Source organism: Tinamus guttatus, unplaced genomic scaffold, assembly GCF_059628265.1.
Source record: "Tinamus guttatus ecotype Peru unplaced genomic scaffold, ASM5962826v1 Tinamus_guttatus_pri_ptg001273l, whole genome shotgun sequence".
NCBI lineage: Eukaryota > Metazoa > Chordata > Aves > Tinamiformes > Tinamidae > Tinamus > Tinamus guttatus.
The window spans coordinates 70,087-97,993 of record NW_028289807.1 but is presented as its reverse complement, the minus strand read 5'-3'; the positions used below and the strand labels follow the sequence as shown (position 1 = coordinate 97,993).

At 42.5% G+C, this 27,907-nt stretch overlaps 1 protein-coding gene across 1 annotated transcript in view; it reads right to left on the bottom strand.

Moving 5' to 3' along the window:
• Positions 1-21,303, bottom strand: part of LOC104580724 (A disintegrin and metalloproteinase with thrombospondin motifs 6) — a 131,259-nt gene extending 109,956 nt beyond the window's left edge. The window contains exons 1-6 of the mRNA XM_088538941.1: positions 21,276-21,303; positions 16,312-16,688; positions 15,176-15,540; positions 5,148-5,316; positions 980-1,197; positions 369-452 (exon numbers count right to left, since the gene is read on the bottom strand). Coding sequence (XP_088395067.1) covers positions 369-452; positions 980-1,197; positions 5,148-5,316; positions 15,176-15,540; positions 16,312-16,408 — 933 coding nt within the window. The 5' untranslated portion in view covers positions 16,409-16,688; positions 21,276-21,303. The remainder of the gene's footprint in view (positions 1-368; positions 453-979; positions 1,198-5,147; positions 5,317-15,175; positions 15,541-16,311; positions 16,689-21,275) is intronic.
• Between the last annotated feature and the right edge of the window lie 6,604 nt (positions 21,304-27,907).

Here is a 27,907-nt window from a genome sequence, read left to right as displayed (position 1 = left end):
CCAAATTTTATCTGTGTAAAATCTGACCCAAAGTTCAGTTTTATATTACAGAACAGACATTCTTTCTGCTTCAATTTATTAATGATTATGTCAATACAAAAAAAAAAACAGAATATCAAGATACAGAGCTAAAAATAAAATCTGACATCCCTGAAGGTGTATTAACATTCACCTGAAGTAACGAACAGGTAACTTTGAGCTGGCATGTGAGGAAATATTCCTTCTCACTGTTTTGTCTTGATTAAAGTAGACAGGTTTTATACACAAATGCAGCCATTTTAAGCAATTATTAAATTAAATCTATAATACTTTAAAGGAGAGTGCCTTGTATTTCCAAAGACATAAATTTTAAGTGAAACAACTCTTACCTGATCTTCAGTGAGGACAATTAAACGAGTCACTATAATATTCACAACGTTTCCTAGACTGGAATCATGATAAAGTTTGGCAACCTGACCTCCAGAAAATAAGAAAAGACAAAGTCAGACAAGAAACACTATTTGTTTCATGACTAAAAATTAATCTGTTTTCCCTGTTAAATATAATTTCATAATGTTAATTATCATTATCACCTGAATAAGAGCTATTTTTGAAGCAGCAATTGACCATTTAGTAAAACAAAATTATTCAATCATCTTTTTCAATGAAAACTTTATATCTTGTTTCATAATCCACCCATTATAAGGAGCATTTAGGCTCTTGATTTAAACAACAAAATAAAACTGTATAATTTTCCATCGTAATCATATGAATTTAATATCAAAGACACAATTTAAAAGTGAACACAGTATACTTCTTGACAGAAACAATGTTAGTTTTGTGGGGAAAAATGTAGTATTTGACATATTTCAAGTACTAATTACTCCAAGCAGATGCATACATTAAGGCATTATTCATGTCAGTAAATAAATTTAATGTTTTATAGATGCTTATGATTTCAGAACATGAAAGTTACATGCATGAGAGGGAACAAACTTACAATATTCATTACACTCAAAATGTAATGTTCAATGTCTTTGCGACCATGGTATCCCACCATCATTTTGTCTGCTACTACCAGCGTCTCCACAAACCGCTCCAGGCTTATGGATCTCTTCTGTCGACCGTGGCTGTTCAGTGTGTCATTAACTGGAAGTGAAGTTGGAGAAGCAGATGCATCATTCATCCACCAAGGCTTACTGCTTCTTGGGAGGTCTTCTAGAAACCAAAACAATTAAACACTTCAGAGGGGTCCCTACTAAAAGTTGAGCAAATACAGCTGTTTTATGTTGAGATTATAATCCTAAATCTTATGAAAACAATAAGACTTTCTTGAGACAAGGAAAAATTTAATCTATATGCTAAATGAATAATATATAGATTTGATTTTAAAGTAATATATAATGGGGAAAACATCTTTGTTATAAGACATGGTCTCATTCTCAACTTTAAGAGAAGATGCTGATTTATCTCCTTAAAAGACGTAATTCTACACAGCTATGTTAATATTAAAGATGAATTATAATTAAGCATGAGTACATTTCAGGATTTAAGGATAAGAACAAGACTGCTATAATATTTGAAAAAACAAACATACTGGAAATCTCTTTAAATTGGCATTAATATTGAACACCGATATCAATAAATTGAAAACAAAGTCAAAATTAACAAGAAATTTAGTTTTAAATCATGAATGAAATCCAACGTGTGCAGACAAGGAGTCTACAAATATGGCACCCGCATTTTCTTAAGTCACTCCTTTAATGATGCAGGGAAGGGTGAGAGGAAGAAAAGGGGAAAAAACAACACATAAAAACAAACAAGATCTCACAACAGCCAAGAAAATTACATGTGCTAAATACAACTAGGAGAATCATGTGCTGATTTTAGTATTTTAATAATGTATGTTACTGTACATGAATTTTTTTTCTTTTCATTTTAGAATACATTATAAAATCTGGCAGGAGCAAGATAGCTACACGAGGCAGCATGCAATGGAGCTATCTCTAAATAACGCAGCCGCCACTTCTCTGGATTCAAATGCCAACCTGTTCTCAAGTATATCCAAAGTCTGCATATTTGTAACAAAGAAACAAAACAACAACAACAAAAAATCATTCATGCAACTCTAAAATTGCCCAATAGACAGAATTTCTATTTTAGTCACAAATACAAGAACATAGCCTTTCAGTAAAAAAAAAAAAAAAAAAAAAAAAAAACATATTTCTTAAGTTTATCCATTATTATTTGCATTTGCACAATGGAACTTCTTTTGCAATCATAGCACAGTATCACGTATCAGTCAAAATAAATATTTCTGTAAACTAAACAGTCAAACAAGAATACCATCCAAAGTAGTTCATAATAAAGTCTTTGTTGCAAACATGATAGAAGATTTTAACATTTTTCCTCTGAAATAGAAATATCCCTCCGGAGTATAATTTGATGTTTACAACCTCTTAGCAGGGTCTTAATTATTTCAGCTATATTTAATAAGGCAGTTAATTTGGTTGCAACATATGCATAAAGTATTAACTTTTTTTTTTAACATTCTTATGTATCTTCTAACTGCTTAAAATCTCAAAGTTTTGGGGAATCAGCCACAATCCCATCCTACATTTCACCTGAGCCTAATCTGTCAAATAAAGAAATATTTTCATCCCTTTCTCTCAAATTGTTTTCTTGTATGGACCACCATAATTCTGCTATGTACTGTGAAATAATCCATCACTTAATCATCTCAACAAACTCTCATCATCCTCTCAACCTCTCTGCCCCATTTGGTCAGTTATTGGGATTTTTCTCTCAACAGTCAGAAATAATGTTCTCCTTGTCTCCTGTCTCAACAATCCTGACAAAGAGCAGATATATGATAAATTTAGATCTTGATTACAGTAGGGGAAACTTGTCAACATGATAATAGTGGCACACCTACACAAGCAGACTCCTCCTAGCATTTTATAGTGTCAAAACTGTTCCAAAAGGATAGCTACAACCAGTTTCTTGTACAAGCCAAGTGACAAAAATGCAGTAGCAGTTTTGTTACAACTGCATTTACACTGTGTGGGGGGGGGGGGAACAAACCAAACTAACATGAAATGCGAATGTCCAAAACTTTTCAAAACACTCAAATGCTGAACAAATTCATTCTAATAGTAAATTATTAATGTAAATCTGGCCTCGATTCTGGAGTCTGAAAGCTGAGAAACTGGAAATTACTATTTGATTTTATTTTTTAGATATTCTCGCTATATTTTAGATGCCATGCCTCTTTGGCATAAAGGGTTTATACAGTGCTAAAAAAATGAGTTTAAAAGGTTTTGGTAGCTTGGAAGAAAACATTATAATAGTATTTCATCCGGAAAAGTTGGAGCTCACAGTTTGGGGAAGTAAAAAAGGTTTACAGAAATTTTCAGTTTGTGGAAAAAGTAAAGGTAAATCAGGTAAAGGTCCTGAGGGGAAAGGAAAACTGAAATATATGAGTATGAGTGTAATCTTCTGCTTGCAAGATGCAAATGCTTGCAGGATTCAGTGATTAAAGAATGTGACAAACATAAAAGCACAGAGAATGCAGAGGAACTTCTGTGGACAGAAGCAGCATCAAATGCAAAGGAACTTACATTAAAATTATTGGATGTTTCAAAAGAAATGTACACTAGATGCAAAGCTCTGATCAGCCTATGATCCATGAGACACACCACCAGAATGATTAGATGTAGTCTCACCAAATAGCTGCCACTGCTTCACCCTTGCTTGGAGCTGAGTAACTTCCTAAGCATTCATCTAGAATGCAACATCTGACAGAGGCCAATGTATTCCTTGCAGCGTTAGACGTTTTTCACTTATTTGAAGAGGCTTACATGTCTACATTCCCTATACAAGGAAAGGAAAAGACTGAAAGATGGACAAGAGGTCTATTGCAATATGCTTAAATTGGAGTGCCCCATGTATGATAGTATCTTATTTTACAATCAGTTAAACAGCCATTCTAAGTCTTGTAGCACAAGGCAATAGCTAGAAGATTGTTCTGCAATCATTAGAAGAATGTAGATGAAATTAAGAACTTCTTAATTAACTAACATCTTAATTAATTAACACTTCTTAAGAAGCGTGATACAGAAAGTTTGATATTTCCTATGAGTCTAATCATAGTTAATGGAACCACTCAGGAAAAAAATGTCTCTCAAACATGTTTTTTTGGTATAAGATCTGTTTTAAGTTCAGTCAGCCAGTGCCAGTAAAAGCTACAACTTCCAAAAGGAGAAGCCGAAGAGTTAATATCAATGAACAATGACATTATTTTAATGTTTGCCAACCTGTCCTATGGACTGAATCTCATGGAAAAATAATGTCTAGACTGAACTTTTAAGAACAAGTGATTCTTGAGAGCAACAGCGTAAACATTAAGCCCAGATCATTTTTCAAATACATGAAAAACATTTTAGTGCTCTAAAACAACTTGCCAGATATACTCCAAGAACTACTACTCAAGAAATTAGCTTTTGGCTTAAGTTTAAGCAAGTGGAAATGATGTCAGAAGGAGGATATTTGAAAAGTGCTTTTGTGGAGGTTAAACTCTGCTTTAAAGCAAAATCATCCCTCAATCAAAACTATGTGGTCCTTCCTGTAGGGCACCTGTAAATCACCTGTAATCGGCTGTCAGGAAATAAACTTAACTCACTGAAACTCACGAAAAACAAACCAAAAAACTCACCCACAATATCAAAACACCTAAGCCACCTTAAGCGAGAAAGATCTGGGGACTCCCGATCAGTTCCAAATGTATCGTTAATGACAATACTAACATATTTCTAAAATATCAAGTTTTCACAAGTGAGATGGAACATTTATTAAACACTGAGCTGCAATACTTTGTTACTCAATTAGTCAAACCACTCAAGTCCCCAGTCTGGGAACAAGGCACATCTGTAGTGCATTATGAGGAAGCCTGTGCTCATCACATTACTATATTACTATAGTCTTAATATGAAAAAAAAACGCATAACTACTTTTCAAAAGAGGCACATCACATCCTCCAGAGGAAAATTTCTACTGCAGCCATCCCCACTGTATCTTACATAACAACTACAAAGATCTTAAAACACAACTTGTTATAACTTTTATAATTATGATTTTTATATACATAACTGACATTCATACTTTTTTACCTGAGACTCCACAATGATGACGATCATAGAGAAGCTGTTGGTGCATGGTAGACTTTTTGTAAATAACGTGAGGATGACCATTTTCATAATTATATTTACTGGAATTTTTTGTTATATTCCTTAAAGGCTCTATAAAATACTCTTCATCTTCTGTAGCAATAACTCCATGCTTAAGGGGGGGAAAAAAAGAACATAAAAACTTCAAAAGACAAAATATAAAACTCTATTAAGTTTAATTTACAGTAATATTGGACTATCATTTATTTCTGTGAAGAATTTCACGACACACCACCACAGCAAACAGTGTAAGAGCCAGCCAGTCTCCTCCACTGGCTTTAGTGGGAGCAAGAGTAGGTCCCTATACAAAACACAGTAACAGAAGAACATATATAGCCCTACTTCTGGAGTTCTTTCTTTCCCACTATCTTTGGTGGATGTGGTAAGAGAACAAGAGATATTCTTGATCTATGACAAGCAGTCTGTTCACAAAGATGTTCCAGAACGCCATGATTCATATCCATTAAAAGTGATGTCAAGCCAAAATGGCCTCATTCAAAGGGTGAGCCTCCTATGCCTCTATGATGGCGTATTAGTAGTTACTAATACTGTACACTGGAAATCTGTATAAATATTTATTTTAGAAAATATTATTCAGGGAAAACATTCAGTGTTCTACATCCAGATGCTGAATTCCAAAACTGAGCTAGAGTTATTGAAATCAAACTATTAGTAATAACTTAAGCTACACTCTGTAAAAAGCATTTATCCCTTAAAAGGTCTCACCACAGAACTTTGGCAGATAAGAAATGTTGCCGATTACGTACCAGACCTCAATCCCCATAACAAATGAACATTTTTCCCCTTATACTGCAGTGCAGAATGGTAGATCTCAATTTCATATTTGTGAACTCAGTTTCTTCCAAACAAGAAGTGGTTCATGGAAGAAAGAGGAGATTTCAAAACAACTATGCAATTTCCTAAATATTTAGCAATTAAAACTGAACTTTACAAGAAAAATCCTTCTGGGTGATCCTTTCAGATACAGATACTGAGAAACAGCCCTGACACACCCCAAATCCTACACTTGCCAACTGAAAAAAATCTGATATCTGTACGAAGAAATTTTGGAACATATAATCTTACTACACTATGAGAAAGAGAGAGGCTGGAAAGCAGGAAATTCTGCATTTATATCCTGATTTGAAGAATCACAAATTGATCTAGATCCCATTAAAGTCACTATAAAGACTATTCAAGTAATAAAAGTAGAAAATATTCTTAATTGTGAATTAATCTTTTTAATCCAATTCAAGAGGATTTAGAACTATTTAGCATCTCATTCTTAACATACACGACATGCAGACAATTAGGAACATCATGTAGACAATTAGGAACTCAGGCGTGCAGGTCATATTCTCTTCCATTCTTCCCATTGACGGCAACAATATAGAAAGAAACAGGAGGACATGCTCCATTAACACGTGGCTCCATGGCTGGTGTCATCGCCACAACTTTGGTTTCTTCAGTAGCAGGAAGCCTTACACAGCGGCAGGCATGATGGAATCTGATGGGATCCATCTTTCTCAAAGGGGGAAGAGGGTCCTGGGTCATGAGCTAGCAGGGCTCATCAAGAGGGCTTTAAACTAGATTCAAGGGGGGAGGGGAGTATCATCCGGGAAGCAGGTTATGGGGTAGGCAATGGCCACTCGCAGCAGCCTAACTCCATAGCCTGTGTAGGGCGCCCTAAGCCTGAAGAGGCGAGATGGGAAAACAAGAGAACTTCTGAAGGCCCGCATGGTCAAGTTCCACCTGCCCCATCTAGAAAGAGAGGCACATTGGGTGCACAGCTCAAATGCCTCTATGTAAACGCACGCAGCATGGGGAATAAACAAGGGGAACTGGAGAGGCATGTGGGATTGCAGGGCCATGATCTCATTGCAATTACTGAGACATGGTGGGACAGCTCTCATGGCTGGAATGTGGCCATGGACGGCTTTAGGCTTTTCAGGAAGGACAGGCCAGGAAGGCGAGGTGGCAGAGTTGCTCTTTACATGAGAGAGCAACTGGAATGTATGGAGCTCAGCGTAGGGGAGGACGAAGTGCAGGTCGACAGCCTGTGGGTGAGGATTAAAGGGCAGGCCAACAGGGGCGACGCTGTCGTGGGAGTTTACTACAGGCCACCTGACCAGGAAGAGGAAGTGGATGAGGCCTTCTACAGGCAGCTGCAAGAAGCCTCACGATCCCAGGCCCTGGTCCTTATGGGGGACTTGAACCACCCTGATGTCTGCTGGGATAATCACACAGCTAAGAACAGGCAGTCCAGGAGGTTCCTGCAGAACATCACAGATAACTTCTTGACGCAGGTGGTTGATGAGCCAACAAGGGGAGGAGCGCTGCTAGACCTGATACTAACCTACAGAAATGGTCTAGTGGGAAATGTGAAGGTTAGGGGCAGTCTCGGCTGCAGTGACCATGAGATGATGGAATTCATGATCCTGCAAGGAGGAAGCTGGACAAGAAGAAGGATTGCAACCCTGGACTTTGAGAGCTACCTTAGACCTCTTCAGGGAGCTCCTTGGAGGAATCCCCTGGGCAAGGGTCCTAGAAGGAAAGGGAGTCCAGGAGAGTTGGCTACTATTCAAGCACCACTTCCTCCAAGCTCAGGATCGGTGCATTCCTACAAGAAAGAAGGCGAGCAAGGTGGGCAGGAAAGCTGCGTGGATGGGCAAGGAGCTGTTGGGTAAACTTAATGAGAAAAAGAGCATGTACGTACTGTGGAAGAAGGGCCAGTCCGCATGGGAAGAATATAGGAACATTGTCAGAGAATGCAGGGATGCAACAAGGAAGGCCAAGGCCCGTTTGGAATTAGTGAGAGATGTCAGGCGCAACAGGAAGGGCTTCTGCAAATACATCAGCAGCAAGAGGAAGATTAGGGAAAATGTTAGTCCGCTGCTGAATGGGGAGGGTGCCTTGGTGGCAGAGGATGCAGAGAAGGCAGAGTTACTAAATGCCTTCTTTGCCTCAGTCTTTACTGCTAGGGCCAGTCCCCATGTACTGAGCCCAGAGAAAAGAGAGAGAACCATGAGAGAGGAGGACTTTCCGCTGGTCGAGGAAGACTGGGTTAGGGACTATTTAGGCAAACTGGACACCCATAAATCTCTGGGCCCGGATGGGATGCACCCAAGAGTGCTGAGGAAACTGGCAGGGGTCATTGCTCAGCCGCTCTCCATCATCTTTGAGAGGTCATGGAGGGCGGGGGAGGTGCCGGAGGACTGGAAGAAACCAATGTCACTCCAGCCTTCAAAAAGGGCAAGAGGGAGGAGCCGGGAAACTACAGGCTGGTCAGCCTCACCTCCGTCCCTGGAAAGGTGATGGAGCAGCTCATCCTAGAGACCATCTCTAGGTATGTGAAGGAAAAGAAGGTGATCAGGAGTAGTCAGCATGGATTCACCAAGGGAAAGTCATGTCTGATGAACCTGATTGCCTTCTACGATGAGGTGACTGGCTAGATGGATGAGGGGAGAGCCGTGGAGGTTGTCTACCTTGACTTCAGCAAGGTTTTCAACACAGTCTCCCATAACATCCTCATAGGGAAGCTCCAGAAGTGTGGGTAAGATGAGTGGACAGTGAAGTGGATTGAGGACTGGCTGGACGGCAGAGCCCAGAGGGTGGTGATAAATGGGACCGAGTCTGGTTGAAGGCCTGTGACCAGTAGTGTCCCGCAGGGGTCAGTACCGGGCCTGGTGCTGTTCAACTTGTTCATCAATGACTTGGACAAGGGCACAGAGTGCACCCTCAGCAAGTTTGCAGGTGACACCAAGCTGGGAGGAGTGGCTGACACTCCTGAGGGATGTGCTGCCATTCAGAGGGACCTAGACAGGATGGAGAGTTGGGAAGAGAGGAACCTCCTGAGGTTCAACAAGGACAAGCGAGCTGAGCCTGTTTAATCCAGAAAAAGAGAAGTCTGAGAGGAGATTTGATCAACACGTTCAAGTACCTGAGGGGTGATTGTAGGGAAGATGGGGCCAGGCTCTTCTCTGTGGTGGCTGGTGACAGGACGAGGGGTAAGGGGTGTAAGTTGAAACACAGGAAGTTCCACCTCCCTATGAGGAAGAACTTCTTTACTGTGAGGGTGCCAGAGCCCTAGAACAGCCTGCCCTGAGAGGCTGTGGAGTCTCCTTCTTTGGAAATATTCAAAACCCGCCTGGAAGCCACCCTGTGCCACGTGCTCTGGGCGTCCCTGCTGGAGCAGGGGGGCTGGACTAGATGATCTCTAGAGGTCCCTTCCAACCTTAAGCATTCTGTGATTCTGTGATTTTCAAGAATTAGTATATATGTTACTTGAGCTCTGCAATCAATGATGTGTGCAGAAGACCCATCTCAAGGTGCTTCCTAAAAGTTGTAATATATCCTCTCACAGAAGCATACACACACACACACATATATATATACACACACACACGCGCGCGCACACACACACACAGTTGCTTACAGAAGCAACTTATACAGTTGTATATTTCCATTTCTGCTGCCTTTTATCTGTAAAGTAAGTCTTATGCATGAGTCTTTTGTTTAAATGGGTTGTATTTCTCCAGAGAGACCTCTAAGATACCAGTAACCATAAAGGACTTGATCCATATCTGCTTTAAATAAACCAAAGCTGTTGAGATTAGGACTTGCCATTTCACATCTGGTCAAGACTCTCCTCTTACTGCTATTCTATGTACCAACTGCCCGCTGTTCTTCTCTCCCAAAACAACTGAATTTCAATAACATACAACCTATAACATAAAATATCCTTACAACAGGTTCAAGAATGAAGAGGTTCTCTAAATATATTCCTACTATAGATTTTATAAACATAAGAAAAGTGTAAGAAGAATGAAATGCGTTCATTCTTATGCATTGTGATCATAACAATTAATGTTCCTGTTCAGTAGTGTTATGAACTCAGTTATTTACTAAAAAAAACAACACCAGGGTTTGCATTCATCTGGACAACATAGGTAGAAAATTTCTCTCCAAAAAGGCCTTCTTGTTATTTGAAATCTAAGATGTCACTAAAAATAAATCACTTATTGGTTCACTGCTGCTTAAACAGCCTTAAAAGTATAAATCAAACTGTAACTAGATTCACTAGATGTGTGGAAAGAACCTTGAATAACTCACAGGCGTTAATTTCTAGTGATGTAGATGGTAAGTGTAAGTGACTTTGGCAGGAGTGAGGAAGCATTTAGGAGTGAAGAAGAGTTTGCCACATGCTTCTGAAGAGAAGAAAGATAGTAAAATGCTGGGCTGACCTTTATGGATGGAGGGCTAGGAAAAGTGGGGAAGTAATGATATCTGCAGTAAGGGAGAGCTCAGAGAGCTCCATAGATCCTGGAAGAAGTGTATTTAGTGAGGATACTGTCCAAAGGATGCTTTATCTGATCTCCTGGCAGTGGGTATTGGCCAAGGCTTGGAAGCTCATGGATTCTTTCCTACAAAATGAAATGGAGCCTTCAAAATGGACAGCAAACAGGCAAGCTTAACTGTCATGCAGCATTTGAAGCCATAAAAAGTGCTTAGGGTTATAAATCAGGTTTTCTGTATGTTTTCTTCCATTTGATTTATGAAACTGAAATTGGGATATAAGGTGTCTGACACTGAGGAAATACTCTTTCTTAGGAAGTGCCAACTTTCTGTTCAGTCTGCAGGGCACTTGTCAGGTGCTACTTCCAGTTTAGCACAAATGGAAACTGCTTCTCTTGGGTCACAGAGGCTCTGAAGTCACAACAGTAACACAGCCATTAGCTCAGTTTTATGTAACTGCTTGAAACAAATTTATTCATAGGGTTATGTGTATATTGATAGGATCCCATATAGAATAAAACCACATTTGTTTTAGTAAAAAGTATAGCTAAACTGTGTCTTAGTTCCAGTTAAGCAATAAGTTAGCAATAAGTGTCCTGCAGAGTGGTTCTGGCCAACACCATCTACTTTTTGCCAAGTCTGAGGAGACAGAAGTATCATCCGTACTGTGACCCTCTTTCTGCAACAGAGAGGCCTTAACCCAGTACTGATTACTCTAGGGCACACAGCTTTCATGTCTGCACTCAAAGGCAGTCAGGTTAGCCAGTCTGAGCAGAATTGAGGCAGCTCTATCGGACTGTAACTAATAGTTCTCAGAGGTGGTATGACCTCAGTGGGAGCAACTCAATTCAGATGTCATAAACAACACTTAATTGCAACATTAATTCTCTAAAAAAATTGTGTATAAGATAAAAACTACTATGACTACCCACAAACTACTATCACCGCTCATTCAGGTACTATCAGTGAAGGCACCAGGAAATTATCACCATTTTTTTTCCTGTGCCTAGTCAGTATCTTATCTCACTCACACAAACTGTATGGTGGCTTAACAAAAGGGGATTTTAGTAACACTTAAGAAGCTTATCAAGGGTAACTTGTAGATCACAGCTGCCACCAGGTAGTCAGAACAATGCGATCAGTTTCTGTAACTAGCCGAATGATGTTTGAACAGTGGAAAGGCACCTGCCCTACCTATAAGCCTTGCATATACAAGTCCAGCATTTTACCGAATGTATTAATTTAGATTGCAAACAAAACTGTTCTTCCAATATTACACTATTGTGAGTGATCTTGTTGAACCAAAGTGAATTTTTTTTTTTCTTAAAAAGCACTCTAAACTCTGAGGCAATACCTCAATGAAAAACAGCATTTATTCTGAATTTAGAAGATGTTTGTGGTTAGAGAGGCTTCCACTGTATATGCATTCAGGAGCACCTGGTTAATAGTGTGAATTACACTATTATATGCAAAATAACATTCCAAATGCCATTTTTGGTCTATCTTCTACTATTTGGCCAAAATTAAGTTTCAGCTGAAAAAGGGAGATGCAAGTTACGTACTTGAATTTAAAGGAATTGGTTTTTTTTCAGTTTTGCTTTTACAGATGAACTTTAACAGTTTGTAAATTAAATGTCTGCTCCAAAGTATAAGGGATACCACTAAGATGCAAGAATGACCAGCAAAAGGTTTTGATAAAAATATCATGAATTTAAGAAATCAGCTGAATGCCCCAAAAGGTTACTACAAGCAATATTCCCAATACTGTTATCTAAAACAGATTGTTTGAGGTCCTGTGTTATCCAGTCCCACTACCGACCGCCAGCTCCTGCTAACATATACGAGGTCTGGATCCAGCAGCTTGACATGCTCAGGCAAATCTGTGAATCTACACGGAGCACCCCTGAATTTGTGAAAAGCAATCTTTTTTGTGTCAGGCTGTCGAGCCAAGCCTTACCACACTTCAGATGTTCATCAGTCACTGAATCAAACTGAATTCTAGAAGACAAGTGCATGCATTTCCCACACAGTACTGTTGCTTTTCAAAGTTTTTCCCCACTTTATACCTTTCTAGACATGCTTTATCTATGCCTTATCTATTTTTAATATAAAATAATAGCCATGGGACCTTCTGAAAAGTCTCTGACTTCTGACAGTGTAGCCCAATACCACTACAGTTGGTTCTCTGCTCCTGTGCAGTTCTTAATGAAACAGGCTACATTAGGTTAGTGTATTCTCAAGGACACAACACTGATCTGGACAGAACAGTACACCATACAATCTACTTGTACACTTTAAAACTAGGAACAGCTTTTATATGATTTTCTGAACACTAAGTCCATACTGCAAATACATATTAATATCAAAGACAACTCCAGAAAGAAAAGATTACTAGATCAGTCTTTAATACCACTTCTGATCTTTCCAAATTTTATAAATCATAAATTTTGCCTATGATTTAAAAATATTACTAAAAATATCACATTATATTCAGTTTACAATCTATAAAAGTAGATGCTTTCTTTAAAGGAGAATCAGCTTTCAAATGAGCTAATTTAAGAAGGCTATGAACAAGTTATAAAACTATGAATTTATGAATTATGAAAAGAACATGAAGTTGCCTAGCAAAATAATTCTTCCTTTAACCCAAGAATGACACGTAAGGGTCATTCTTTTAGCTAAAATCTACTTCTTGGACTCTCTTAACCATTTCTGCTTGGAAAATGACATCTGTGCTACCCAGCACAATGTATGGACTTTTACATGCCATGGAAATATTGGGCCTTTTACATAAAGCATTTCTTTGGAGCTATAGTAATCCCCAAATGAGATTTAACCTCCAAATCACTTTCTATACTGGGACTTTCAGCTCAAAATGAGAAAAATTGCTACAGTGGAAAACTTGCTTGAGCATTCAAGACCTCTGACACATAGAAGTGAGTGGAGGTGGAGAACAGGAAAAGTTTGATTTCTGCTTTACTCCTACTACCAACCAGCCCCAAACTTACCATCTTTAAGATTTATTCTGCTCATATTTAGGCAAATCTCTCTCCATAAGGTGAAATTCGCTCTTTTGCCAGCCTGCCACTGTTTTTCTTCCCTTCAGTATGACATACCCATTTTAGGCAATGCTTCAACACTTCTGCCTCAATCTCATTGCACCTAACACGTAAAGGCTCCAATTATTGCTATTTGCTGGCTTTTTTTCCATGGGAAACACAAACCTGCAATCTATCCACTCATGGAACATCCATTGAAGTAAATATGAGTTTGGAAACTAAAAGGCTTGCTGGACAAGATCTTCTGTTCCCTCACATAACTGCTCACTGGATTATATAGCACTTCTTACAATATTAGATAATTTATAGCATAATCAAGGCCCAGTAGATGGAAGCTACAAGAATGAGCCCAAGTTAATGGCTGGCAATCCCAGGGCACTAGATAAAATGAATATATATAGAGAGAGGTTGAAACTGGAAATAGTGAGAGGGAAGTGATCTGCCTGCTGCTCAGTTTATCATAATGAGACTGAAAACTCTATTTGCATTAAAATTGATCTGAGATACTATAAGTGTTCTTCAAATTCACCCAATTTACATCAATTCAACCATAATCTCACCCACCCACCCTGAATAACTAAAGAGAGGAACTGAAAAAATGCATAAGGGTAGGAAATTTGACTCATCTGACAATACTGAAACCTAACAGGATAAATGGCACAAATGGAAGGCTCAAGTTCATAAGTAGTAATGCATCCTACGATGCATTATTCTAGAGCACTTGCAAGGATAAAAAGGACATACTTTAGCAATTCTGCTTAGTTGTTTCTTTTCTTTATCAATTAGATCTGTCTACATCTAACAAGATAACTGACTGGCATTCTACTATAATTAAAACAAAACAAAAAAATGACAATATATACATATATTTTTACTACAGTAATTAGTAGATCCTTGATTTACTATTTCTTAATAATGCTCCACTATTTCAGTATTTTTTAACACAAGAGTTTGGGGGTTTAAACACTTTTGTTGTAATAAAAGGAGCTTTTTCCACACTCACGTATTACTGCCATGTGATCAAGAGATCAACAGTAAGAACAGCTCATTAAAGAGATGAGAATTTCTAAACCTACCTTTAGCTTAAAGGCAACTGTTTGATTTGTAATCAACAACAACAAAAAAATATATAAAGTTACTTTCTGATGCATGCAAAGGATCCTCTTTCCTCTTTGGATTTAGCAATGACAAGTTCTACACCAAGAAATTCCTCTCCTCTTATTTACTTGAATTTTAGACAGTCCAATTCTCAGAGATGGCAAGTGGGTGCTCAGTTCAATCAATACCTCACTGGAGACTGAAGCATCCTACAGGACCGAGTGCCCCCTCCTTAACCTTGAGTGTGTAAAATTTTAATAATCTGTAATAATCTCACCACAGATCTAATCTTGCAGTCCTGCAGCCCTTGCAGCCCTGCAAACACTGAAAATGTTGCTTCCTGAAGGACTAGAGAATTGGGTCTTAGCACTTACAATTAAGAAACTGATGAATACTCTTCCCTCAGGACCCAGACCCCCAGGAATTTCAAAGACTGAAAGATACACCAATTTAGTTGTTCTTCGGTGTTTTAAATGGAAAAATCACACTATCATACAAAAACATATAACATGCACTTACCAGACCATCGCAGTTGCTTAAGGCCACTTTAGTTGTACTATGTTGGTCTTGCAAATATCCTGTGTAATGACAGTGGTCTAAAAAACTATGTTTCCATTGAGGTCCATCTTTCCCCCAGTATTCTACTGTAAAATGTCTGGATACCAAATCTGTGTTGAGAGTCAGGTTTAAATGAAAGTGCTTGCCATAGGCAGAAAGTTTAAAAAATAATTTAGATGCTGCCAGTTCTTGATCATAAGGGTCTGTGCTCCTCCTCCTCCTCGAGGGTTTAACATTTTTCATAGTAAAGCTGAGGAAGGCTCCATTTTGATCAACCCTTATTGGGATTGTTAGTTGGTAGTGTTCAAGGTAAGACAGGAATTCCTCTTTGTAATCACAAGGTAAGACAGTCCAGGGAGTGGGCATAGAAGAGAAGAAAATATAACAGGAAACAACAAGTAGTAGTATCAACATTACCCATATTTGGCTAAATCTCATCACCCTCACAAGTGAAAGTCATTTTCAGGTAAATTTCAGATGCAGAGCTTTTATAAATAAAACATACTTTCTTTCTAAGTCAACAAAATGTGTTCAGTTTCCTATTAACTTGATGTCACTGGAAATACTAAAGTTTTAAACTACATATCTTTTCCTGTATACCCAAAATACGCAAACATTTGGGACTAAATTCTACCTAAAAAGGACATATTCTTCCCAGTGATACCGTTCAAAGCCAAAAAGCTATTAGATCCACCTGCAAAAATAAAAACAGCAGTAATGACAAGAAGTATTACTTTGTAAAAACATGTAAATGGCTCTTCATTCCAATAAAAACCTACAAATGTTAACATATCAAAAGTAAGATTAGATCCTTACTTCCTACTTTTTAAAAAGTGTTAATGAGGTTCTAGCAAATTTCTGAACTATCAGCCAGTACAACATTTTACTGGATGTAAGGCTTTCTTACAGCTAAAAGTAGACAGAAATTAGGACAATTCAATCAGATTCTCTGTAATCAAGCTTTCATGATAATCAATCATGACAGAATTAAGAGTCTGTACAATATCATCAATTTCTATAGACATGGTTTAGAAAACATTACCCAAGTTTAACACAAAAATCCATGATTCCTGCAGCTACAGAGGTCAGGTTCCTACCTTGAGAACTATATGAAAGCCTCTTGTCACTGTGAAATTCTGATGCAACGACGACTAGGCTCAAAATCCATGTCCACGTCTTCAAAAAAATTTCCATAATTTAGAAAAATTGAAAGTTTATTTTCTCCTTGGAGGGCTACCTGTGTGTTATAGAGTTAATTCCACTCCAGAATCGCACCATAACAGGTAGATTTATATTACTTCCAGATTAGCTATTGGACATCCCACTTTTTGACAGGCATTCTTTTCCAACAACCTATATTTTCTTCTACATCTGCAATCATTTTCTCAACACAAAAATAAGTATTTGCAAAATTCCTTCAGTTATCTGTAAGACATTAGACTTGGAAGTTACTGAATTTTCTCCATTTCTTTCCCTGAAAAAGAAAAATGAGTCAAGGCAAATTCTTTCCATTAAAAGAGATCAATACTGCAAAATATTAACCAACGATGATGAACTATACAATACAATATTTTACAATAACATTTAACCACTACTATTTTCACAGTCCAAGGTCATGATCTTACAAAAACAAGTACCATTAACCTTGAAGAAAAAGTTCCATACAGCTCGAGATTCATATACATACATCAAGTTAAATAAGTGTAATAATTTATACAATTAAATTTTCAGGTTTCTCAAATATTGTGTTCAGACTTGTTCTAGCCATAATCAATGCAGTGCATTCATTGATTTCAGCAGTGATTAACTAAACCTAATACACCGGCAGACAAAGGGAGAACCTGGGAAAAAAATCCAGAGTGCAGTTATCTGATCTTTCCACAGCATGTATTTTGTTATTACTTGGATGTAAGTTTTGCTTATGCAGGCAAAATTCTCATTCACTTAAATGGGAATGCTGTACATTCTAATACCAAAGAATGAATTTCAAAATGTTAAAATCTGTGATAAATTCTAATTACACTGTAAATACATTGCAAAAGTGGCTTGCATACCGAGAGCACTGTTTGATATATTAGAATATATTTTTATTCTCCTTTTGTTTCCCTTCAAGGGCAATGGGATTAAGTGAATAACATGCTGTGTTTGTTTTTTTTTTTTTCTTCATTTAAAATACTATTGCAGTAATATTAAAATGCAGCCCTAAATCTGGCCAGGGGTTAAACAGAAGGTGTATGCAGCTGCCCAGCAGTTTCCTAGCACAGGATACTGTACTAGGTATCACATCAGTTGGTACCAATCAGTCTTCTTAACTCCCAGCACACCTGTGCCTAGAGCAGCATCTCACAGATGTCAAAACGGATCACCTGAGAAGGGCAAACTGTATGGAAAGAAATGGCCAACGGCACACAGAGTCACTTACACATGCACTAGATAAGGCCCTCCCACAATTTTACCAAGGTAAATTTACAACATTCATTCAGACACATAATACCTATACAATCAGTGGGTTGTCTGATAAGGTGGGGGGGGGAGTAATATGCAGAACTGTTCAAATTATCTCAAAATCAACATGAAATAAATCCTATTTACTCACATCACAGTGAACATCAGGAAATTTCTTGGGCATTCTGAAATACATCTTATTATTACTATGCACATAAGGTTAATTGGATCATTCCAATATGATATCCTTCCAGATAGTATACAGGATTTAGCTAGGTATGTAGATTAAATAAATTATATTTTGTAAGCATGTTTTGGGCTTAATAACTTTTTTCCTCTGAGGAAGCATTAGCTTAGTGATGCCATTCGCTTACAAGACCTCAATTAATAAGGATTTTATTAATTGCTAACCTGGCATTTAAATAATGCCTTTATTATCTGGCTAATATTTAACTATAGCTTTAAAACAGGTTGCCAATGTTTATTTTAATTTCCGAAGAGACATAACCAATCTCATACTCTTCTGCTAAATTAGTCTATTAAAAAATGAATCTTATTTCCACTTTGAGAATGTCCAGCTTCAAATTCCAGTCACCACATCTTGCTTTACCTCTGTCTGCTAATGAGGTTAGTTATAATGGATAGCTATAATCTCATACGACCACCTCTTGATTCTCTGATAAGCAACTCAATCTATTCAATCTACCTCACTCTGTACAATACAGTTTCCAGATGTCTAATTATTTCTGCAGCTTTTTTTTTTTTCCTGAATCCTTTCCAATTTGTCAGCATCATTTTTCATGCAGAGACACCAGTTGGACACAATATTCCAGTAACGGCTCATTAATGCCATATACAGAGGTAACATTGCCTGGCAGCTTTTACTTAGCCAAAAGAGAAATAATAACATGGAGCTCATGTTACACTGATAATAAATTACCCTAACATTACGATCTCCTGAAACTGCAGGACCCGAAGAAGCAGGTAGCTTGGTATGCTGGAAGTCACCATGGTGTCCATCATTTGGGCATCACTGGCCCATGTTGAGCCTTGATCAAGAAAGACCAAAAGTCACCCGCATCTTCTCTGCATTAAGGAAGAGCAAGAGATGTGAAGCATAAAGTGTTTGCGCACCTCCACTCACAGTACTTCCAATATGAAGCTGGGTAGGAACATAAAAGCTTCCACTATCTATATCCTGTCTATAATTTCTTTCTAGCTTTACTGATTGATGTGCAGCATTTCAGTTTTGATTACAGTCCAAATGGTACCTTTTATCAGCACTAAACTTATAAGAGGTGCCTTCCTCTGGCCAGTTCCAGAGCAACATGTTTATCAAAGGTGTTTGCTCACCATTTACCTAAAGCCATAGCTCCTGCCTCATTCCATGAGCTCTGCTAGAGCAGCAAAGGAAAACGGCGATGTGCTTCAAAACCCAGAAGGTGCATGGCAAGAACAGCCCTGCACCAGGGTTTGTGTGGCAACACCAGCAGTGCCAGAGCACACTCACCGAACATAAACAGGGGAGAAAGGGGCCATAACTTGCACAAAACCAAGGGTTTGGGGAACGATGTGGATTATTTAGTGGCAGCAGCTGACCAAACTGTTCAGACCAGCCACCCCGATACCCTCTACATAACTAAGGGATATCGGTTGAAGGGATAGTTACGTTTCAGCGCAGAGGAGCAGAATTTTCACATTAATGAACTGTTACGGAGGCAAATAACCCCCACCAGGGACAGCAGTAGCAGCGGTGCTGCTCCCCTCCTCTCCCTTCCCCCGCCACAGCAGCGCAACCACCCCGGCCCAACGGCCGCCGCCAACGATCGCCCCACGCGGCGGCCCCCTCAGCAGCCCCCGCTCAACGGCCGCGAGCGGAGCAGAGCCGGCGCAGCGCTGGGCTGCATAAATAAACTGCGGGTCAGAGGCGCCGCTAGCCAGCCCACCCAGCCGAGGGGAGTGCTCCAATGGCGCTGCGGCCATCGCGGCCCCCACGAGCAGGGGCCGCCGGCCGTGCCTGCGGGGTGCCCACCGCCTTCCCGCCTCCCGCCGCCGCCTGTACGAGAAGTTGCTAAGGAAATGCGGAGGGAGGGGCAGCCGGGGACGGCGGAGGGGGCGCGAGTCAGTCACAACAAGTGCAGCCTCAGGTAGCGCGGCCGCCGGAGCCCCGGGCCACGCAGGCGGAGGGCGGTTCGCTGGAAGGGGCTCGCGGGAGAGGGACGCGGTCGGGGGAGCGAGCACAAAGGGCGAGGACGGCTCTCTCTCCTTCCCGGTTGTTCATCGGAAAGCGGAGCGTGAAGACAGAAAGGGAAGAAAGAAAGAAAAAAAAAAAAGAGAAAAAAAAAAAAAAAAAAGCGAGTGTGTGCCACAACGCACAGCCGCGGCAGGCTCCCCCGGGGCACGGGGCTCCGGCGGCCCCACTCCTCCCCTGCAGTCCTGCCAAGGAAGCAGCTGTTATTGTGCTCCTAAAAACGAAGAATAAATGGAAAACAACCCCCCAAACCAAGAAGCTAAAAGCATCTATCTACCCTTCTTCCCAGCCCAACACTTATGCACACTTGTGTCCCGGGCGTGCAGACACGCGTCTGCACGCACACCGAGACGGTAACAACAACAGAAAGAGACCCTTAGCGGGAAATACCAGCACTGGAGCAAGCTGGAGGTCACCAGACACACATCCCACTCAGAAGAAGGAGGGGGGGGGGGAAAGCAGCCCTCCTCCCTAAAGAGGCTGCGGGGAAGAGTCTGGTTGCTGTGGTGGAGTTGATCCTAAAGTTAACTTTCAGTAGCCCATTTCCAGACAGCAGCGCTGAATCTATTTGGAGAAAATGCGTGTGACCCAGACATTTGGCGCTTGGCCCAAACGCGTTGCACCGGCAGCCCAAATAAAAACTCTCTCTCGTATAACAATGAAATCAGCGAAGAGCAGGAAGGGAGGGGAAAAAGAGAAAAAGAAAGAAAAGGCAAAAAGCGAAGCCGGCCGCCGCCGGGCAGCGAGAGCCCACTTACCTCTCCCCGCCGCCGAGGGCGCGCCGATAAACAGGGCTCGGCGGGGTTAGGAGTCTAGCAAACCCCAAGCGACTCCGAGTAAATCAAAACCACACGCTCCCATCTTCCCGAGGAGCCAGGCCAGCGCTCGGCATCTCCGCGAGCATCGCGGCGACTGCAGCCTCGGCTCTGCGTGGGCCCTCTGAGTTGAGGCACAAAATATGCACTTGTCTGACCGCCGGAGCGGCCGCTGGACATGACACGAGTGAGCGCCGGGCTCGTCCTCACGTACAGCGCTCTGCAAAGCTGCGAGGGACTGTTGGGGCTTGCACCTATTTTTTATTTTTTCGCTCTGCCAACGATTTAGTATTTTTTTAAGTAACTCTAAAAATAGAGAGTTGCACTATTCAAGAGCGTACTTCACAAATCACTACTCTTTTCGATTAAAAATCGTCACACCCCCTTTCTCCATTCTCAAACCTCAAAGATTTCGCTCCGAAATTACTCCAAATCCACCTCACCTAATGCAATATAAAGCTCCCCCCCCGCTCCCCAAAGCCCTGCAACGCACCATTATTCGGGACACAAGAAAAGAAAGTTTCATGGAATAGCATGACATCTTCCTTACCGTTCTCATCTTCAATTTCTGATACAAAGTTTCAAACAATAGAGATTGCACAGGACGAGTCCCGTATTCCTCTCCGCTTTTCCCCTTTGTGCAAGAAACTATCAGGGTTATATTCTCCAACAGCATAAAATTCTCTAGCCTTCCTAAAAGGGGGGGTAGGGGAGTAGGGGTTAGAAAATAGACTTGGCAGGAGGAGGGATACCATCAATTCACCCAACATAACACCCTGCACATTTTGTCTTTCCAACAAAAAAAAAGGGGGGGGGAGTGGAGAGGAAAAAAAAAAAAAAAGGCTTATATTGGGGTGGGTGCCCTCCTCTTGAACAATCTCCTCTATGCAAAATACCATGTGAATATCATCTGAGTGGGGGGGAGGGGCAGCGGAGCAGAACAGGAAAGGCTCGGCTCAAGTAACCCGGACCTCCTCTCCGCCAGCCCCCAGCCAAGCCGAACGCACCAGCAGCAGGAACCTTGGCAGCCTCACCCGAGAACGGCGCGGAGCCCACTTACGTCAGCCTGCAGATGTGCCCCGACCGCCGCCACGCCCGCGCCTGCGCGGTGCGTCACATGGCGACGGCGGAGGCGCGGAGGGGGGTAACAAGGGGCCAACTCGGGGTAACGAGGCGCAGCGTGGGGGGGGGGTTCGTGCCGGTCGCCCAGTGGGGCGCGCACGCCTGAAGCGGCGCTTGAGCTAACAGCCGGCGAGATGGGCGCGGGGCCCAAGGGGCGCCGTAACGGCCTTTATTAAAAAAGAAATATAAAAAAAGTACATATATATGTGTACATTTTGGGGGAGAGCGCGTCGCTTTCGCTTTCACCTGCAGCTGGAGCCCCCTCTCTGGCGGGGCACCCGGGTCCGCTTCGCGGGGTCACACACTGGGGAGCGAAGCATCTGCGGAAGGGCTCACGTCTCGCGGCCCAGTGGGGGAACCTGAGCTTTGCGCGCGGCTGCCAAACCAATTTCCGATCGCCGCCCCCCGCCCCCCCCCCCCAAAAAAAAAAAACAAAGCAAAACAAAACCTTCCTGCAATGGCCTGGGGCTTCTGCTCACTGTATTTCGCCGGCGGTGTCTCTGCGTGTACGTGTGTGTTTTCCTCCCCAGCCGGAGGTAGTAGGTGTAACTCTTCTGGTGAATCTATAAGAGCTGGCTAGGTTGCAGAGTGATTCAGGCTAGAAACATCCAAAAATACAGCTACTGCAACCCTTCCTCGAGGGTGGAAGGGAAGAGCATCAGTCCACAGAGCTGACAGTCCCCGAAGTAGCTCTGATGATCTGTGGGTTTGGGTGCGTGCTGTGTGAAAGGTGAGATGTCGGTCCTAGGGCTGGCATTTATTGTGTCAGATGAACACACTGCATGCCTCATTTTTGAGGATAAAGCGCTACTAAAGTGGAATGAGATTTCTGCACGTACATTTGTGAGGTTACTATCAACAGCAGCTCTAGCACAGTAAGCACAAGCCTCTAAAGAGGTGGTCATGCTTGTGCCGTGCTGAAACTTCCCTATAAAATGTATATATAACAAGTGCTTATGGGTGAAGCTCTTTTATGCTCTTTAGACAAATGAATGGTACGATCACTCAGTAACTAATGGCAGTCGCGCATCTAGTGCCAGAGCTCCTCGGGAGCCGTGGGATCCAGGAGGAGGGGGAGGTTCTCAGCTGGATCCAGGGAGGGAGATCGTAGCTGGATCCAAGCCGGGGAGGGGGGCGCAGCTGGATCCAGGGGGAGGGGGAGATCGCAGCCGGATCCAGACAGAAGGGGGGATCTCAGCGGGATCCATGGGGTGGGGGAGGGATCGCAGCTGGATCGATGCTCGTGCGGAGGGCGCCACCCCGCGGCGGACAGCGGTGCCGGGCGGGAGGTGCCCCCCCAGCCTCCCGGGTGTCCTGCTCGTGTGGATGGATGGGAGCAGCGGGTGCTGGGGATGCACCGGGGGGGTGGTGGTGGTGTTAATACTCCAGAGTTCCTCCTCCTGAGGCAAACTTATTTCCAGGATGGTCGTGCTAATAAACCGCGCACGTAGAGCAAGCTCTGCAACAAGTGCGGACAGGCAGGTGCTCCTTAGCCACATCACCTGCCTCCAGGGACAGGCGGTGTGACGTTTCTGTTCACACCCTTTCCTTACAACACAGCAGTATGGCAAGCTGGGAGACTGTCTGCTTCTGGAAGGACAGGCTGTGGAGACAGATTTACCATGAGGCTCTATTTTCCCCTGTTTTATACCAGGATGAGAAAAAAAAAAAAAAAAAAAAAGCATTTGAGTAGGCACCTACCATAGCAAATTGCCTCATGCTCATGGTATCCTCATGGGAAGTGGGAGACCTCAGATCCTGCCTGCACCCAGCTCAGGAGTGCTCCGCAGCTGCTTGCTGGCACAGCGAGTGACTGTTCTGGCGTGGAAGAGTGTGCCCGCCGTGCCTGGAGCTGCTCCATGGTGTATAGCTGATTCAGGACTCACCAAGCTAAAAAGAAAGGCAGATTAGCACTGTCTGGTTAGGGCGCTCACATGAGCTGAGCTCCCTGCTCTAAATCAGGCAGTCAGGCTAAGACTTGAGCATGGGCTCTGCAGAACCCAGCTGCTTGCTCAGACCAACAAGTTATTTATTCCCTGTCCCAGACATCTACTTTTTCTTGCCTACACTCACGGCTGGAGCTGAGAAAATGTTTCCAACAACAGCGTTGTCAAAACTGGTATATAACGGGAAATGCTTTGGCTTTAGTTAAAAAATTCCCGACCAGCTGTAATTAGAATTTCTAACAGAATTCCCAGTGCCATTTGACTCATTTATTTATTTATTTATGCTTTATTGTGTAAAACCATTTTTTTAAAGTGAACCTGGTTCAGATGAAAATAGTGAGCTTGATGACTTTGATTTTTGCCTCAACAACCTGAGTAATAATTGTATGCTTTTTAATGATCTACAGCTTTTTAGGAACAAAATTTGCACAGAAAGTAGTATGCAAGCCCTTAGTATATTAATTTATCTTTGCTGCAAATAGAAATCTTTGTGGAACTATGAAATAGCAAAGATAATTATTCTATTATGAATTCTGATAACACTTAAAACCATTTGGGCAACAGCGCCATCAGAAGTCCTTGTGAAATGTTGCAGTTTGAAACCCGTAGTGGTGGTGACGGGGGGGGGGGGGGGAAGGTGATATCAAATCAGTATCGGATTCACAAACAGTCTGTGGACCGTCGATCCGATCGCCTTCCTAGGAGCGAATCGCGTTCCCAAACAGTGTGATCGACTCTGGCGGTATCAGAATCACGAACAGTCCGTCAACTGTAGGTCCGATCGCCTCCCCCCAAACAAGTAGTCGAGTTCACAAACAGCATGATTTATTCAAATGCAACATTTACAAAGCAGGTTTCGGATGTCAGTACAGGAAATTCTCTACTACAGCGTGGGGTTTTAGCTAGCTCTGATGTACAAATGTGCAATCATCACTCACCCCAGAAGATGGGAGAGGGCTCTCAGTCTCGAGTCTCCTCAGGCGGCGTCCTGACGCAAGGGGAGGAAAGGGGGATCAGCGCATCAACTGATCCAGAATTTACGATGGATTCTTCCCTCTCACTTCTTAGTCTCCTCAGGCAGCGTCCCAGCGCGAGGGGAGGGAAGGGGGCTCAGCCTGTCAACTGACCCAGGAGTTAGGATGGTTTCTTCCCCCTCCAAACCTTTTCATCCTTAGTTCACTGTTGGGAGCCGAGCTGGATTACAAAACACGGACTCAATATGAGGTTAGGTCTTGCTCCGTTTATTAGCCGAAGTGCGCGTATATTTATACCTACAAGCATCTGAGGGATTTCCAGGCTCGTTATGATTGGTTGCTAGGAGGGTTGCTAGGTCCCGACCGCATAGGCTCTTCTCAGTTCTGCAAAGTTGTTTACCTTAAGCGGCTAGCTCCTCATTCCCAGCCGGCCAAGGACAATTCGCTAACACTCCCCTGTACATTATCAGCAAGGCGCAGGTGGTGCAGATCCTCAGCACAGCATTTCCCTACAATTCCCCCTTTTTTCTTTTGCACTAATCAAGCCTTGCTGGTAAGCGAGAATATCATACGTCTAATACATGCAAAAGTACAGCTAAAGATACAAAGCATAAACAATAAAACAAGTAGTAACATTAGCCTCAATTTTACTAATACATGCACCCATCCCCAAGTCCATGTTGGTCTGCAAAGTCTTCCCAGCCGAAGAGTCCGGCGTCATGCTGCGCAGCGTCCGTTGTTTATTGATCTGCTGATGGGCAGTTCAAGGACTCTCGATCATATCAATGCCGGGGTTGTGCTGACCGCCTGGAGCCGTAAGGTGTCCCCGGTCTCCAAGCCATTCCTCTATAAGTCCTCCTTTTTTCTTTTGCAATAACCAGGCTTTATGAGTATGGGAGGATAGCATTCGCCTTAAGCATGCAAAGGCACAGCTGAATAAGCCTAGGACAAAAAGCATAACGATCAAAAGCATCAATCCTGTTTTAAGCAAGGATTTCAGCCACCCACCAATACCCAATAAATCAGTTAACCCATCCAGCCCAAAGAAGTCCACGTCTTTCTGTATCTTCTGGGTGTGTTCCATCAGCTGTTGGATTTGCTGGTGGATTGTTCTGGAATGGTCCTGCAGATCCATGCAGCACATTCCTTCAAAGTCTTCACATCCGTGCCCATGGGCTAGCAGCAGGAAGTCGATGGCCGCTCTATTTTGTAGCACCGCGTGTTGCACCTGTGATAAATCTAGCGCAAGATTAGAGAGGACCTGACTGGTGACATTTGCTTGTTTAACCACCCAGCAGGATAGGGTGTCTAAGAGTTTGTGGGCTCGCGCTGCTGCCGCCCCCAGTACGAAGAGGGATGCGAAAATTACCTCCCACTTAGACCAGAGGTGGACTTCGTCATTACAGTCCTCCGTCTGGATTATGCTACGTGCCATTCGCCAAGTTCTTCTTTTGACACTGGTGCTGTTAGGATGGACCCAGGGCAGAGCCATACTTACTTGGCCTACTGTACATGGACTCCCTATGGGCTTTGATGGAATTCCGGACCAAGCTCAGTTGCCGCATATGAGAAGGTATCCTGCAGGCAACGTCCAAGGGGTTACAGGGCTGGATCCCGGATGTGAGGAATTGTGGGACATCTTGCCACACCATTGATCCCAACTACTCCCGTTGCTGATTGGGTACAACCAGGTGGGCGCCATAGAATTATTGCGACAATTATTACCATAATCCAAAGTGCAACCCTTCTGCGATGCATTAAGATAAAGGCAAGGAGAAGCATTAAGGGAGTCTAATAACTCTATCTCCTGCGGTTCAGGCCCTACAGGCAGGTTGTGGCTCCAAAGATCGAAACGGTTGATTCCCGTTGTCAAGCTTTTAAACCCTTCCAAATCCTTCCAAGCTCTGGGCTTCCCCAATGATGGCATTGCCCTTACCGCATTCCAGAAATCCTTCCACGTGGTCTCATTTACAGGTACCCCAACTAGACATGTTACAAAGGGGGTACTAGGGGTGGCCAGACTAGCGCAGAAACGCGTGGTATTTAGCTCTCGAGCTAAGGTCACCCAGATGTTCTGTCAAGGATCAAACAACCGTGGATGGTACACTGGAGCCCCTTCCGTCCCAGAGCCCAGTACCCAGAACATCAGCAACGCTGCTGCCCACCACTGTCCTGCATGTCCCTTTCGACAGGACGCTCCCTCGCGTCCTCGACTCCTTTCGCAGGGCAAGTCCATCTGCTGGGAACCCATAGCAGACCTGTGGGCGTAGAAACACACATATGCCCTCAGCCATTAAATATGACAGTGGCGGGGCCCTCCCAAATCCCCGTTCTAGGGTTACAATAATTAACCATCATTCCTTTAGTGGGAGTGCCTGCATTAACACAGGTGGCCTGGATTACCATGGGCGGATCAACATTGTCCCCGAAGACACAGAGATGATTTAATACAAATAGAACCTTATCCAAATGCTCTCTTGGGTCCACTATTGAATTGAACTTCTGCAAATAGTCCTTGAGTGTCCTGTTTGTGCGCTCCACTATAGCCTGACCAGTTGGAGAGTTTGGGAGCCCGGTGGTATGCTTTACTCCCCAGGTCATCAGAAAGCATCGGACAGACTCACTGACACAGGCTGGACCGTTATCTGTCTTGATGTGCTCGGGCGAGCCCATGACCGCAAAACATGTGGTCAGATGCCTGCAGACATGTAGGACCCTTTCGCTGGTCTGCGCCGTGGCCCACACAACTTAGAGTAGGTGTCTATGGACACGTGGACATACTTGAGGCGTCCAAATTCAGGTACATGCGTGACGTCCATTTGCCACAACTCTACCCTTTTTGATTGCTTCACCGAGCGCTTCCATCCGAGTTTGAACACTCTTTTTTGGTTGCATTGCTAAAAATACCCATTCCAGAATGATAAAGCGATGAGTGTAGTGATGATCGTCTTCTCCCCCTCTTTTCTTTTGCCACTGCATGATGAGGGCAAACATCGAGATTGGGTTGTGTTGCACCTTGCGAAAGAACAGGCTCAGTCTGGGATGCAGAGTGAGACAACTTTATTCTCAAACCAACCTCTTTTATACTCTCTTAACACAAGTGTTGCAAAGCTTACAACCAATCAGCATCTTGCCAGTCG